The following is a 17164-nucleotide window of genomic DNA, read 5'->3' as shown; positions in this document are numbered from 1 at the left end:
TCCCCTCCATTAGAGTTCAGAGCAACCTAGCTCATAGAAGGAGAAAACTAGCCAGAGAGGTCTAAAAGGAGTTGGCTTCCCCTTGCTCCCCTGGGCCTTGAGGCTGTTGAGTCTCAGGATGAAGCCATGTTCTCAGAGAGGAGCTAAAGACATTTAACCCCCCTCCTCATTAAACATCCACCAATCAGTGTTGATTTTCACTTGCCAGGGGAGTTGCCTTTCCGGGTCTGTCTTGGATCCTTTACTAAGAAAAACTTCTGACCATCAATTTATTGATTGCTGACTAGCCTAATTAATAGATTATTAATTATCCAGAAAGTGTTTTTATTCATCACAGGGGCTAGATTTTTCATCCATGTAAATTATTTTGACACAGTTTGATGTTTACAGCATAAAATAGTTTTATTCCTTTATTAACACTACAGAGCAGGAATTCTTCATCTCTGCTGCCACATGTAGTATGTGTTAAAAGAAACATTGCCATACTACAATAAATATTTCATGGCAATTTCTGAGAATGTGAACCATGGAGTTAGACTTTCAGTGAACTGTATTCCAATAAGTAGCTGCTGCAGATACTACTAGATGTGTATTAAATAAACAGTTCAGGCAGTCAAACAGCAAAGGAAAGCAAAAACCTGCAAAGGAAAAAAATAGAAGTAATATGTGTACTTGGTCTTAACTATAGTATTACTATAGCACAATAAAACCTTTAATCTTGGAACTGGAAGAGAAGTCATCCATTTCCCTGCCTTTAAACTGTACTATACCTCTCATCCAGTAATTCATAATGGTTTATATGCATAATTTATAAAGTTTGCTCAAACCAACCCTGTGAGATAAGTGGTTCAAATATTAGTGACAACATTTGTCTATTGACAGGTTTTAGCATCATTGACAAATAGACAAGAGCTAGTCCCCATCCTTTGTATGTTAGTCCTTTCAAGGAAATCTTTCCACCTGAAATCCTTAACAACTTTCAAAATTTTGGTGAAGTTAAATGCAAAATAAGATCTAATAATAATGGCGATAATATCATTTATATAACACTTTACAGTTTGTAAAGTGCTTTGCATATAGCATCTTGTTTGATCCTCATAGCAATTCTGTAAAATCGATAATATTCTCATCTCGATTTTACAACTGAGGAAATGGAGACTGAGAGAGTTTAATTAACTTGCTGAGGGTCACTCAACTAGCAAGTGTCTGAGGCAAAATTTGAGCTCAGATCTTCCTTACTCCAAGGCCACTGATGTATCCATTGTACCATCTGCCTACCTCTGATCTCCCTAGTTCACTGAGCCAGAACCCTCCTGCCTATTGAGCACAATGAAAAAGGAAAAATGGCCAGGGCTGTAGGTATTCTGTGTAGTTACTTTTCTGAACTCTGTTTGCTTTTCAGGGATACATCCGGTCAGGGGAGGTTTTGTACCATTTTCAGATCCTACTCCAGGGGTGCTCAGGTAAAATTAAAAAGTTTTTTCTTGTCCTTGATTTTCTATTGTTAGCATGACATAATTAAAGCATATAAGTACATGTTTAATCCTCTTTTAAGAATGTTCCATCCTTTCCTGTATTAGTTTATGTGGATGGTCTGTCACAACCAGAGTTTTCTTTTCAAGTGAGTCTTCCTCACTTCACTAGTTTCAAGGAGTAAGAGCTAGGGGTGAGCAGGATGTTGTAGCCACATAACTTCTGGTTTGCTATTAATGACAGAAGTAAAAAGTGTGGTCACTAATTGGTGTTAGTTTTTGGTGGCTTTTACTCTTAAGTGTTTTCTTTCATCTTCTCTTGATCCTTTTATTTTTCTTTCTCATTCCTCTGCCACCAAGTTAGTGTCACAAACTGTTGAATTGTAGACCCTTAGGCAAGGTTAATCTTGCAGAGATGATAACAAAATCTAGATAACCTGTAATTTTGGCTGAATATTGGTTTCTTTACTCTTAAATTTGCCAAAATTTTTATTTTAAAAACAGTGGTATATTTGGGGCATTAGTCTAGGGATTACAAGACATGTGTTCAAGTTCTCTTCAGTAGTGGAAAATGTAGCAGATTTTGGATTAGTTATTAAAACTGATGTTACCTTCTACATTACCTACCTTTTCTGTGATTAGAGTTGGACCAGGGGCCAGAGAAGATAAAAGTCTCCACTCATGGAATTTACTGTTTAACTGGGGGATATGACATGCATATAATCATAATAAAAATAATGCACAAATACATTAAAAGATGCCGTAAAATGCTTTAAATCCAATTAAACATTATTTAGTACCAACTATATATAATGTTTTGTGCTTCTCACTTGAGATACAAAGTAAAAAGTGATAGGCCTTGACCTCAAATCTGCAGTCCTCTTTTTCTGTCCTTTGTATACGGAAATGTTCATGTTTGTCAAGTTCATGATAGAAAAAAATCAGCTAACTAAATCATCTAATTTTTTGACTAAAATTAGTCTTTTAGTGGGAGACTTTAAGTTTGTCTGTTGAAAGCAAACCAACTCAATGGTTTTGGAACCAAAACTGTTCAAAGAATGACAAGTGGTCAGACCATTTTGACTTTACCCTGGATACATTTAGGAGAGAGAATGAGATAAGGCTATTAAATTAAATTGTGGCCAAGTTATGAATGAAGATCTTTGGTGGGCTGGACTTTGGAATTTGGCTATTACTTATTATACTAGATTGTATCTTATCTAAAACTTACATCTTACTCTTTATCCAAATCTTATAACTCCCAGTAAGAGCTTAATAAATATTTGTTGAGTTGAATTTTTTAGGGTAGATTGAACAGGAAAGAGATAAGAGTAAGTGACTCTAGTTTGAAAACTACTATCATAATTCTGATGAGAGATGAGGACCTGGAACTAAAGTGAGGTCTGTGGTGTGGAAGGGAGGGAATGTGTATAAGAAGCGTTGCATTCTTTTCCTTCTGACATGTTCTTTAACTTCTGCATTCTGGTTTCTACCCATATTCCTTTGCCAAAACTGCTCTTACAGAGATCACTACTGACCCTCTTGTTACTGAATCGAGCGGCATTTTTATAGTCCTCATACTCCTTGACCTCTGTAAGGTCTTGCACTGCCCTCTTTCTCTAAATATTTCAAACCGAGATTTAACATAAGAGAAAAGGTTTATATCAGAAACCTAGTACAGAAGTTGCCAAGGCAGCAGGACAGCTGAGCCCAGAAGTCAGGGAGTTCTTAACTCAGGTTGAAATTAACTTTGTAGAATCAGGTGAGTGTGTGCTGAGCCTTGGGGGTGGTTAGGGCCCAGAACTTACATGGGGCTGTAATGTTGTTCTCTCACCAGCCCCCAGCCCCCACCTCCTTGGGGATCTTTCAGTGAAGGTGAGCATGCTCTTTTGGCTTGAACTGTCCAGATACGGTGATGTTCGAATGAAATCTGTGCATTATCACCAAAAAAAACCAAACCCTGCCCTTCTTCTTTAACCTCTTTTTCTTAGGGCGTTATGCTATTCAGATTCTCACATACTGCTACCCAAGAGTGAGTACATAATGCAGAAATGAAATGGAGGCAAAAGAAGCGTAGATTTAATTTTCCCTATTGTTTGAAAATTCAGTATCAGAATTGTTAAGACACACCACAGATGGATCAGCACAATTTTATCATTAATTCTTTAACAGGACTTACATGAGATATAACGTTATCATGATAGTGCATTATGTAATACTATTATGACACCTTTCGGTGGCCTAGGAGAGAAATGGAACTAATTTCCCAAAGTTAGGCCTTTAAACTGTAATGATCATATACCTAAGTCTTTTGAAATTTAAACCTTAGATTGAATGCCAAAGAGCTTTGGTAGACTGAGATTTTTTTTTTTAGCAGACTTTCTTGTAGCTAACAGAAATTGAACCAGTATATCTGTGGGTCTATGATAATCCTATAAGATGGATAATCTTTTAGTAAACCATGCCTAAATTTGTGAATCAAGGCAACCTTTACAAATCATACTTATAATTAAATTAATAGTACATACCACAGAGCATAGCAGCCCATCTAATTTATGTTTTACCTTGCTTTGTTTTCATTAAAAATCAGGAGCCCCCTTTAAATAGCTACATAGTTCTTTTTGTGGTGGCAAAGAATTGGAAATTGAGGGGATACCCATTCATTAGGGAATCACTGAACAAGTTGTGATACGTAATTGTAATGGAATATTATTGTGCTGTAAGAAATGATGAGCAGAATACCTTCAGAAAAACCTGAAAAGGTTTACATGAACTAATACAAAGTAAAATGAACAGAACCAGGAGAACATTCTACACAGTAACAGCAGTATTGTACCATGATCAATTGTGAATAGCTGTTATCAGCAATACAGTCATCTAAGACAGTCCTGAAGGACTTATTACGAAAATGGCATCCATCTCCAGAGAAGGAATTGATGGAGTCTGAATATAGCTTGAAACATATTTTTTTCAAACTTTATTTTTCTTGATAATTTTCTTTTTCTTTTGCTTGTGTTTTCTTTCACAACAGGACTAATATGAAAATATGTTTTTCATGACTACACATGTATAGTCTATCAAATTCCTTGTCTTCTCAAGGGCAGGGCGCAAGGAAGAGGGAATTTTGAACTCAATTTAAAAAAATGTTAAAAATTGTTTTTACATGTAATTGGAAATACAATAAGATATAAATCATAAAATAAGCTGCATGATACTCAGCAGCCCCTTATCATGCTTAACTAGCATTGTTGGACAACAGCAGTAAGTATTGAAGTCTGAAGTTCAGAATTAGTGTCCTAATTCACTTTTGAAATTTTAATAATTATGTCTTTAGTCTTACTTTATTGCAAATTTGGCCTAATTTCTTTCCAGGGTATGGCTTGTGGGTCTGTGCTAGCTTTCAAAACTCATTTTAAAAGTTTGTTAACAAAAGCACCATCTAGTTTGATTTTATAGTTCTATAGAATGGAGTGTTCTGAGATTGGTGGGGCACTGGCTCAGTCTTTTTTTTATTATGTAGTTCCAGTTCCATTATAAATGCTGCTTTTTACTGGTGCCAAATTGAGTGACTTGGTAATCCTTTGAATTTACTTGGAAACTTTCTGTCTTTATGGTTTTACTCCAGGGATTAAAAACCTATGTTGAAGCCATTTTTATCACCCACATTCATCTTTGTCATGACAGATGTCATTCATTCTCAGTATTCTTTCATGATTGATTTTGTTTAAATTCTTGAGGCAGGGAAGAGAAAGAAGTAATTGCAACATGTGAATAATCTTGCTTCAGACACCTTCAGTACTGCTTAGAATAAGGAATTTGAACTGAAAATAAATCAACACAGTAATGTCTGTGACTGACAGTATGTGGGGTATGAACCCATGTGCTTCTGACAGGTAAGCAAGGCAAACATGAGGAAAGAAGGCTCATGGTATGAGGACACGCCTCAGCCCTCTTCTCTTTGCTGTTCTCCAGAGCAACACTTAGCTGTACTTTTATTACTTTTTTTGTTTTATTTGGGGGTTGTGAGTTTGATGATATTTTTCCATACTGAAATGCTTTGTGTAAGATGTGCTGATTTCTTCCTGGAAGAGTACATTTCCATCTTGTCCTAGGTGGGATGAGGAGAAAAGATGGATTCACATAACTATCCTGTAATTCCTGCTGTACTTCTTTGAACTCTGAAAATCAGCCATTGTATTACAAATGTGTTTCACTGGTAGAATAACTGTATCATTTGATGTGATTCCAAATATACTTGGAAGTTTCTTTCAAATGAAAGAATTTATAGTTTATTTGGATGGAAACCTTTCCCTTATAAAAGCAAACATAACAAAAAAATTTTAAATATCTAAGCTAATAAAATAAAAGGAAAAGATTCTCAGAAAAAACATTTAAGCAAGTAAACTGCCAAAAGGAGGGAAACATCTGGGCCAGGTGGATTTACAAATGATTTTTTATTAGATACTTAATGCAATTCATAGCTATGCTATGAAAATTTTTTTTTTTAATTTATTTATTTCACTTTTAACATTCATTTTCACAGAATTTTTGGGCTCCAAATTTTCTCCCCCCTTGTCCCCTCCCCCCACCCCAAAACACCGAGTATTCCAATTGCCCCCATCACCACTCCGCTGTCTCCTCCATCATTCCTCTCTGCCCTTGTCTCCATCCTCTCCTCTGTCCTGTTGGGCCCTTTACCTGTATTTCTTATTTTCTAGCGGCAAGAACAGTACTTGACAGTTATTCCTAAAACTTTGAGTTCCAACTTCTTTTCCTCCCTCCATCCCCTCCCCCTCCCTTTGGAAGGCAAGCAATTCAATATAGGCCAAATCTGTGTAGTTTTGCAAATGACTTCCATAATAGTCATGTTGTATAAGACTAGCTATATTTCCCTCCATCCTATCCTGCTTCCAATTATTTCTATTCTCTCTTTTGATCCTGTCCCTCCCTATGAGTGTCGACCTCAAATTGTACCCTCCTCCCCATGCCCTCCCTTCCATCGTCCCCCCCACCCTCTTTATCCCCTTGTCCCCCACCTTCCTGTATTGTAAGATAGGTTTTCATACCAAAATGAGTGTGCATTTTATTCCTTCCTTTAGTGGAATATGATGAGAGTAAACTTCATGTTTTTCTCTCACCTCCCCTCTTTTTCCCCAAACTAAAAAAGTCTTTTGCCTGCCTCTTTTATGAGAGATAATTTGCCCCATTCCATTTCTCCCTTTCTCCTCCCATATATTTCTCTCTCACTGCTTGATTTCATTTTTTTTTAAGATATGATCCCATCCTATTCAATTCACTCTGCGTACTCTGTCTCTATGAGTGTGTGCGTGTGCATGTGTGTGTGTGTGTAATCCCACCAAGTACCCAGATACTGAATAGTTTCAAGAGTTACTAATATTGTCTTTCCATGTAGGGATGTAAACAGTTCAACTTTTATAAGTCCCTTATGACTTCTCTTTGCTGTTTACCTTTTCATGCTTCTCTTCATTCTTGTGTTTGAAAGTCAAATTTTCTTTTTAGCTCTGGTCTTTTCATCAAGAATGCTTGAAAGTCCTCTATTTCATTGAAAGACCAATTTTTCCCCTGAAGTATTATACTCAGTTTTGCTGGGTAGGTGATTCTTGGTTTTAGTCCTAGTTCCTTTGACTTCTGGAATATCCTATTCCATGCCCTTCGATCCCTTAATGTAGAAGCTGCTAGATCTTGTGTTATCCTGATTGTATTTCCACAGTACTTGAATTGTTTCTTTCTAGCTGCTTGCAATATTTTCTCCTTGACCTGGGAACTCTGGAATTTGGCCACAATATTCCTAGGAGTTTCTCTTTTTGGATCTTTTTCAGGTGGTGATCGGTGGATTCTTTCAATATTTATTTTGCCCTCTGGTTCTAGAATATCAGGGCAGTTTTCCTTGATAATTTCATGAAAGATGATGTCTAGGCTCTTTTTTTGATCATGGCTTTCAGGTAGGCCCATAATTTTTAAATTGTCTCTCCTGGATCTATTTTCCAGGTTAGTTGTTTTTCCAGTGAGATATTTCACATTATCTTCCATTTTTTCATTCTTTTGGTTTTGTTTTGTGATTTCTTGGTTTCTCATAAAGTCATTAGCCTCCATCTGTTCCATTCTAATTTTGAAAGAACTGTTTTCTTCAGTGAGCTTTTGAACCTCCTTTTCCATTTGGCTAATTCTGCTTTTGAAAGCATTCTTCTCCTCATTGACTTCTTGAACCTCCTTTGCCAATTGAGTTAGCCTATTTTTCAGGGTGTTATTTTCTTCAGCATTTTTTTGGGTCTCCTTTAGCAGGTTGCTGATCTGTTGTTCATACTTTGCTTGCAAGTCTTTTATTGCTCTTCCCAGTTTTTCCTCCACCTCTCTAACTTAATTTTGAAAATTTTTTGAGCTCTTTATGACCTTTTCCCAGAACTGATCCCATTGAGTGGGCTGGGATGTAGAAGCACTGACTTCCGTGTCTTCCCCTGATGGTGAGCACCGCTCTTCCTCATCAGAAAGGAGGGGAGGAGAAACCTGCTCACCAAGAAAGTAACCCTCTATAGTCTTGGTTTTTTTCCCTTTTCTGGGCGTTTTGCCAGCCAGTGACTTGACCTCTGAATATTCTCCTCACACCCACCTCGCCTCCTGATCCTCCCAGCCAGTGCTTGGGGTCTGAGACTCAAATGCTGCTTCCCAACCTCAGGGCTTTGGGCGGGGGCAGGGCTGCTATTCAGTGTGAGATCAAGTTCAGCTGCCCCGGTGGGGGCAGGGCCGCCTCACTGGCTCAGTTCCCTCAGGGGGTTTATGCAGAGACCTTCAACAATGGATCCGGGCTCCTGCCTGCTTGGGGAGCCCCAGTCTGCTCCTGTCTCCACTGTTGCCTCCCGAGGGGGTCTGAGTCATGGGGGCACCCCACTCCCCTCTCGACCCACCAAAGAGACCTTCTCACCGACCCCCGTCACCTGTGAGTGGAGGGACCCGCGCGGCTGCTGGGGATCACGTCCCTGAAGTCCACTCAGATCTACTCCTCTCGGTGCCGTGGCCGCGGCAGGGCTGGGCTGGGCTGGGCTGGGCTGGGCTCTGCAGCCGCAGCGCGACGGACCTTTTGCGAGAGGTTTGCAGCTCACTCTGGAACAGAAATCGTATCCGCTCCGCTGTTATGTGGCTTCTCCTGCTCCTGAATTTATTGGCAGCTCTTTACTACGGATATTTCATGGGCTGTGGGTTCGGAGCTAGCGTATTTGTGTGTGTCTCGCTATGAAAATTTTTGTCTTACAAAATAGAGATAAAAAGTACTCTATGAAATTTTTTCTCAGATAGAGATTGTCCAAATAAATAAAGCCAGAGAGACAAAGCCAAAAAAGAGGTTTAGTCTAGTTCTGCTAATAAATATTGATGCATATATTTTAAATAAAATCCTATATAGGCCACAAAGATATATATCTAGAAAATAAGACTAAATTAAACTTGTACCCACAATTCTAAGGCTGGTTCAGAATCAGGGAAAAAATTAGTACAATTAATCATATAAGGAAGACAATTTTTCTTCCTTTTTGTAAAATTATTTTATTTGCTTTGTTTTCTACAGTCATTTCCATAGGTCTTAGATTTTCTCCCCCTCCCTCCCTGAGACAGCATGCAGTCTTATATGGTTTTTATACATACATTCTTATTAAGCACATTTTCACATTACTCTTGTTGCATAGAGGAATGAAATGAAAGGGGAAAACCATGAGAAAAAACAAAACATAATGCAAGAGAAAATATTCTGCTTCATTCTGCATTCCACTTCCATAATTCTTTCTCTGCATGTGGATGGCATTTTACCTCAAGTCGTTTGGGAATGTTTTAAGTTCTTGTATTGCTGTGAAGGGCTAAGTCTACCAGAAAAGTTCCTCAAACACTGTGGTTGTTACTGTGTACAATGTTCTGGTTCTGCTCCTTTCACTCAGCATCAATCCATATGAGTCCTTCCAGGCCTCTCTGAAGTCTGCATTCAAGATTCCATAGTTCTTTCTCTGAATGTGGATGACATTTTCCATCATGAATCTTTTAGAGTTGTCTTAGGTCCTTGCACGACCTAGAAGAGCTAAAGTCTATCAAAGTCAGTCATTGAACAATGTGGCTGTTACTGTGTACAACGTTCTCTAGGTTCTGTTCGCTTCACTTAGCATCAATTCCTATAAGTCTTTCCAGGTTTTTCTGAAGTGTGCTTGCTCACCATTTCTTATGGAATGATAGTATTCCATTACACTCATACACCATTAGTTACTCAGCCATTCTCCTGTTGGTGGGCATCCCCTCCATTTCCAGTTCTTGGCCACCACAAAAACAGCTGCTATAAGTATTTTTGTACATGTGGGTCCTTTTCTCATTTTTGTAATATCTTTGGGATTCAGACCTAGAAGCAGTATTGCTGGATCAAAGAGTATGCACAGTTTTATAGCTCTTTAGGCAGACTATGCATGTTTGTTACAAGGGTGGTGCTTTTCTTTTTAAATGAGATGGGTGGGTTAGGTTGGAAGGTGAAACAATTAATTCCTGTTAATTGAAAAAAAATTTTCAACACAAAGATATCTCCATGGCGTCTAATTTGAAACATCCAATAGACAGCTGGTGACATGAGTGAGTCTTGGGTGAAGAGGTTGGGGTTGGAGATGTAGATCTGGGAGTCATCTGTATGGAGATAAAAGCTATACACATGGAGGGTGATGTGCTGGCTGAAAGAGAGAATACAAAGGGAGAAGAGAAGTGGGCCCAGAACAGAACCTTGGGAACACATCTACAGTTTCAAGGGCATGATGTAGATGATGAGCCAGCAAAGGAGACTAAGAAGGAATAGTCAGACAGGTGGGCAAACCAGGAGAGAATGGCGTCACAAAAGCCCAGAGAGAAGAGAATAGCCAGGAGATGACAGCATGGTCAGCGGTGTCAGATGCAGCAGGGAGATTGAGAAGGATGAGGACTGAGAAAAGATCTCAGTGCACTTTGCAGCCCAGCTACCCTGGGCTATTTGCTATTACTCACACAGGACACTCTACCTCCTGACACCATGAATTTCCCCTGGTTGTCCCCTGTGCATGGAATGCTTTCTTTCCTCACCTCCACTTGCCTTCTTCACTGCCTTATTCAAGACTCAGCTAGAGGCCCTTCCCTGTCCCCTGACTCCTTCTACTCTTCTGTCTGATATATCTTGTGTTTAAAGAGTTATGTGCATATTGTCTCCCTCATTAGAACATGAGTTCCTTGAGATCAGGATCGTATTGGGGCCTTTCTTTATATCTCCAACATTTAGCACAGAACCCAACACGTAGTAGCACTTAGTAAATGCATAGTTACTGACTGATTTATGCCATTAGAGTACTGTGGCATACTGACACTTGACTCCAGAGACTACTGCCATAGTTTGGGAAGGTAATAGAGAAGGCCTGTTCTAGGGTACAGCAAGGAGAGAAAGGAAGGAGCAGGTAGAACTATTGCAAGACTGTTTTCTTTTTGAAATCTCTTTTTGACTTCCCTCTTTCTGTCCTTGATGACACCATCCATCTGGTCTCATGTACTTATTCTTGGTGTTATCCTACACTCCTTCCTCTTTGCTTATTATAATCAGTTACCAAGTTCTGTCAGTTCTGTTTGAAATCTCTCCCACTATGTCTGGAATGTGGGTAGTGATAATACTGTTGTAGTCTGCCCTGATCAGGTTTCACTTGCAGTATTATGTTCAATTCTAGACAACACATTTTAGGAAGGACGTGGATGACCTGGCATAGTCTCATACAAGGATCATATGCAGGAACTGGGAATGTTTAGGGTTAGACTTAAGTCTGGAAAAGGGATAGCTTAGGGGGCCACAGCATAGTCTTCAAGTATTTGAAGGGCTATCAGAAGAAAGAGTGATTAGACTTGTTTTTCTAATAGAATATAAGCTCTTTAAGAGAAAAGACTTTTTTCTTTCTTTTTTCCCCCAGAACCTTATAGAATATCTGGCACTGAGTAGGTGCTAAACAAACTTTGGATTGGTTGCTCTGCTTCACTCCAGAGGGAACTAAGAGTACTCAATGGGAGTTACAGAGTAGCAGAGTTTAGCTCAATGGAAATGAGAAGGGAAGACTTCCTAGAAATTAGGACTGGCCAAAAGGAGAGTCAGCCCCTTGAGAAACCCCCTTGGGTTTCCCTTTACTGGAGATTCTTCAAAAAGAAATTGATGTCAGCATTGTTATAGAGAAGAATCTTTATTATTACCAAGATTGGACTAAATAACAGCTCAGTTATATTCCCTTCTTAGAAGCTTTGATTTTTAAATGTGTTCCTTTTCTCTCCTCACTGAGGCCATTCAATTATAAGCCTTCATTCCTACTTTTTTGAACTATCACAGTAAATCTAACAAGTCTTTTCACTTCTGCCCTTCTCTTCATATCACGTTACTATTGTAGTATTCCACATACATGTGATCTGATCATTACACTGAAAAAAACATTCATTGACTCCCTATTGCTTGAGTAAAGTTCAGAATGGTATTCAAGGCACTCCACACTCTGGTGTTACTCTGCCTTCCCATAAGACTCCCTTCCGTATATTCTGTACTCTAGCCACACTTTTCATACGCTGTTCTGAGCATCTGCCTGTCCGTGAAAGCCTCCTGTGTCTTCCCTCCCTCTCTCCTGCGTTTGTCTGTTATATTTCTCCTAATGCTTGTGGAATGGATGTCTGTGCACTCATTGGCACTTCACCTAGTAATGATAATAGTTGGTATTTACTTAGCACTTTAAAGTTTGCGGAATTCTTTGTGTGTATCATCTCATTTTATCCTCACAAAAATCCTGAGTTAGGTATTGTCATCCTCATTTTAGAGTTGAGGAAATGGATTCCAAGAGATGAAGTTACATTTTGAGAGGTACCATCTTAAAGTGTATCAAGTACTAGATTTGATGTCTGTAAGATCTGGGTTCGAATGTTGCCCTCATATACTTATTAGCTGTGTGACCTTGGGCAGTTCGTTTAAACTATCTCAGCCTCAGTTTCCTAATTTGCAAAATGAGGAGAATAGAGTTGATGGCGTCTGAGGTTCCTTGACTCCAATATGCCACAAAATGGAAGTCTAAATTAAGGCCGTAAGAGGGGATTGATTTTTGAACTTGGGAAGTTTATGCTTGTTTCTTTTGCTTTGAAGTACCAGTTACTCTGTAACCGAAGGCAAAAATCCCTAGCAAATTTTATGCCCATAGAGGGCTTGTTTATTACATAGCCTACCATATATGTCTTTTTTGTACTAGGGCCTAGACTTAATTTATTAAATTTGGGGAAAGAGACATCAGGCAGCAAGATGCAACTGGCAGTCAGACTCTGTTTAGCCTTAGGTCTAACCTGACCTGTGTTCTGAGAAATTTAAATTATCTTATTAGAAGCCTCTAGATCAGGTATATTGGAAAAATAGACAGCTTTATCTGTTGGATAGCATTATTTCAACCTATTCCTTTTTTCCCTCAAAGTAAGCTTTGTCCAGAGGTAATTTTTAATGATGTTTACTTATAAATTTACTGTTAGTTAAATGTGAAGAGTTGAGTACTCATGCTTATTTTTTCTCTCTTCCTCTATCCTATGTTGGAAACTACATAATTATTCGGCATTTATCAATAATGTAAGTCATGGAAAAGTAACCAGAAAAACTGTTCATATGTCTTGAGTTTTTTAAGTTCCTTTATTCCCAAATACCGTCCAAGATCTGAGTTGCTAAGAAAATCCTTCCTATGTTTCTTCATAAAACTTTGAGTGCCAGCTTCTCTCCCTTCCTCCCTCCCCACCCATCCCCACTGAGAAGGCAAGCATTTCAGTATATGTTATACATGTGTAGTTATGCAAGAGACTTCCATAATAGTCATGTTGTGAAAGACTAACTATATTTCCCTCCATCCTATCCTGTCCCCTATTTATTCTATTCTCTCTTTTGACCTTGTCCTTCCCCAAAAGGACAATTCTAATTACTCCTTCCTCCCATTTGCTCTCCCTTCTATCATCCCCCTCACACCTCACTTATTCCCTTCTCCCCTACTTTCCTGTAGTGTAAGATAGATTTTTCATACCAAATTGAGTGTGCATGTTATTCCCTCCTTAAGCCAAGTAGTAATAGAGTCATAGAGTAAGCTTCACTTTTTCCCTCTCACCTCCGCCTTTTTCCCCTCCATTGAAAAAGCTTTTTCTTGCTTCTTTTATGAGAGGTAATTTGGCCCATTCCATTTCTCCCTTTCTCTTCCCAATATATTCCTGTCTCTTCCCTCAATTTTATTTTTTTAGGTATCATCCCTTCCTATTGTGCCCTCTGTCTATATGTATAGAATCCTCATCCTGTGCCCTCTGTCTATATGAATATAATCCCTCCAACTACTGAAATACTGAGAAAAGTCTCAAGAGTTACAAGTATTATCTTTTCATGTAGCAATGTAAACAGTTCAACTGTAGTAAGTTTCTTATGATTTTTCTTTGCTGTCTACTTTTTCATACTTCTCTTGATTCTTGTGTTTGAAAGTCAAATTTTCCATTCAGCTCTGGTCTTTCCATCAAGAATGCTTGAAAGTCCTCTATTTCATTGAATGATCATTTTTTCCCCAGTTTTGCTGGGTAGGTGATTCTTGGTTTTAATCCTAATTCCTTTGACTTCTGGAATATCATATTCCAAGCCCTTTGATCCCTTAATGTAGAAGCTGCTAGATCTTGTGTTATCCTGATTGTATTTCCACAATACTTGAATTGTTCCTTTCTGGCTGCTTGCATTATTTTCTCATTGACCTGGGAACTCTGGAATTTGGCTGTAATATTCCTAGGAGTTTTTCTTTTCAGATCTCTTTTAGGAGGTAATTGGTGGATTCTTTCAATATTTATTTTATCCTTTGGTTCTAGAATATCAGGGCAGTTTTCCTTGATAATTTCATGAAAGATGATGTCTAGGCTCTTTTTTGATCATGGCTTTTGGGTAGTCCCATAATTTTTAAATTGTCTCTCTTGGATCTATTTTCCAGGTCAATTGTTTTTCCAGTGAGATATTTCACATTGTCTTCTATTTTTTCATTCTTTTGGTTTTGTTTTGTAATTTCTTGGTTTGTCATAAAGTCATTAGCTTCCATCTGCTCCATTCTAATTTTTAAACAGCTATTTTCTTCAGTGAGCTTTTGAACCTCCTTTTCCATTTGGCCCATTCTGCTTTTTAAATCTTTCTTCTCCTCATTGGCTTTTTGGACCTCTGTTGCCATTTGGGTTAGTCTGTTTTTAAAGGTGTTATTTTCTTCAGCATTTTTTTGGATCTCCTTTAGCAAGCAGTTGACTTGCTTTTCATGATTTTCTTGCATTGCTCTCATTTCTTTTCCTAATTTTTCTTCCACCTCTCTTACTTGATTTTCAAAATCTGTTTTGAGCTCTTCCATGGCCTGAGACCATTGCATATTTTTTTTTGGAGGTTTTAGATGTAGAAGCCTTGACTTTTATGTCTTCCTCAGATGGTATGCTTTATTCTTCCTCATTCAAAATGATGGAAGAAAACACCTGTTCACCAAGAAAATAATCTCCTGGAGTCTTATTTTTTTCCTCACTTTCCCAGCCAGTTACTTGACTTTTGGGTCCTTTGTCAAGAGTAGGCTATACTCTGGGGACCTGTAAGTTCTCAGTTCCTCCAAGGTGGTACAATCAAGGGAGAGGAGTTTCCTCCTCTCTTGGCCTGTGCTCTGGTCTATGAGCAACCACAAGTACTCCTTTCTGCCCAGGATCTGTAAGTAGGTTTCCCTCTCCAGCCTCCACTAAAAAGTGAAGGCATGACCCCACATATAACCCTATGTGTCTCGGTAAAATTTAATAGTAGATATAACACAGGCTACAAGGTAATGAGAATGGATGCTGGACCATCATTGTGTGTTCTCTCAGGCTGGTATAGAGTCTTCATGTGTGCATACCAGTAGTGAGCTCCTACTTCTTTAAAGGAAAGGAAGTGAGAAGTCTTTGGTATCGATGCCATTTGAAATTGGATTGCTCCTATAAAAGAGCCTTTTCTGCTTTATCAGTAGAAGTCTCACCTTTATTGTAGCTTTAAAGGTTTGGAGAGTGCTGATAAGGCATGGGTGCACATGACAGCTTTCTGAACTCATCTTTAGTCTTTTGAATAATTTTGCCTTGCCTCACATTCAACACCTTCAGCAGCCTAAGACGTAAGTGGCTATTATTTGGGTAGGATACCTGTACTTGGCAATTACTTCCAGTTTTGCAAGAAATTATCTTGGGAGGATTGAAGTGGTGATAAAACCTTCACAACAAGACTTCTTGAAAAAGTTTAATAGGAAAAGAAAGAAAAACTGTTGAATTTTTAACAGGGATACTAAGAACTTGGCCTTTCACAGGCAGAATTTCAGACATCAGTGGTACCTCAAATCATGAAGTAAAGCTACACTGTTCACATAAGACTACCTATCTATAACAGTATGTGCAGTACTTTGTTGGAGGAGAAAGGTCTAATGCTACCTTTTGCTCTACTGAATCAGTTGCTTTCTTATATTCAACAAAGAATGAGCACAATGGGATCTTGTATTTTATGTACTTTTTAGCCAGTTGTGTGACTATAATGATATATAGTCTTGAAAAAGACAGTTATCTGCCAGTACTTAAAGGGTTATCCAGTGGAAGAGAGACTTACTCTGCTTGGCCCTTGCATTTAGGATTGAATAAGGAAGAAAGTTCCTATTGGAACTAGCTGTCCAAAGGTGGAGTGGGCTTCCTCAAGGTAATAGGTTCCTCCTCATAGGAGACCTTCAAGCAAAGTCCAGATGACCTCTTGTCAGGTATAATATAGAAGGCATTCTTATTTAAGTTTGCACTAGATTGCCTTTGAAATCCCTTCCAACTTCCATTCTAAGATTCTATGATTCTATTGTGACTGAAGAAAAAATTTTCTCTAATAACTGACACCCTATAGAATAAATCTACAATGTTGGTGGCACTCTTGTATATTCTGTCCAAAAAGCACATATACCACTTGGTAACTTTTTTCATACTTTCATCAATAAATACCTTTAATGCATGTGTAGATTGTTCTTATAAGATTTTGTAGAAGTGAGAAAGTAAGCCTGTCAGTTCATATTTTCTCTTTTGCCTTTTTTACTTAGTTAATTTTTTCAAACATTTGGTATCCATTACCTTTTCTAAACATTTAATACCTTTTCCCTCCCCTTTTAGTTAGCTTGAGAATTACTCTCAGGGCTCTTGAAAGTTATGTTGTCTTATACCCCATCCTTCTTTCAACAGAGAGGGAAGGGGACTATGGGTATGAAATTTGCTTTAAATTGTCAAATATGGTCAGTGAATCCATTGGTTTTACTTAACTGATTTTTATTTCCCTTCGTTACAAAGAGAAGTTCACGTGGGAAGAGTGGAGATATAAAAAAATGATAGTGTTGCCTCTAGCAAAGACCGTCTCCTTTGACCTGTCTATATGTAATCTAGTTCAGCCGCTCTGGGGGTTTTTTGGTGCTATTTCTACTGCCTCCATTGCAACCACTGGCTAGAATGAAAAGAGTTATTTGGAGATTTAAGGTTCTCTCTGAACTTAAGGTACAGAATGAGACTTCGTCTTTAGACATGGACAGTGCAGGATCTTGAATATTGATTACAAAGGTTTACTTTTCCTTTGTTGTTGTTATTTTAATGGGGAAGAGTGGGAGAGGGTG

The 17164-nt window shown here is 38.4% G+C and overlaps 1 protein-coding gene across 1 annotated transcript in view; it reads left to right on the top strand.

The window, feature by feature from the left end:
* RAB40C (RAB40C, member RAS oncogene family) overlaps positions 1–17164 on the top strand; it is an 80694-nt gene that overhangs the window by 54237 nt on the left and 9293 nt on the right. The window contains exon 4 of the mRNA XM_072601608.1: positions 1403–1463. Coding sequence (XP_072457709.1) covers positions 1403–1463 — 61 coding nt within the window. The remainder of the gene's footprint in view (positions 1–1402; positions 1464–17164) is intronic.

This window comes from Notamacropus eugenii, chromosome 1 (genome assembly GCF_028372415.1).
Source record: "Notamacropus eugenii isolate mMacEug1 chromosome 1, mMacEug1.pri_v2, whole genome shotgun sequence".
NCBI lineage: Eukaryota > Metazoa > Chordata > Mammalia > Diprotodontia > Macropodidae > Notamacropus > Notamacropus eugenii.
Note: the sequence above shows the minus strand (reverse complement) of the source record. Positions and strands in the feature narration are given on the sequence as shown.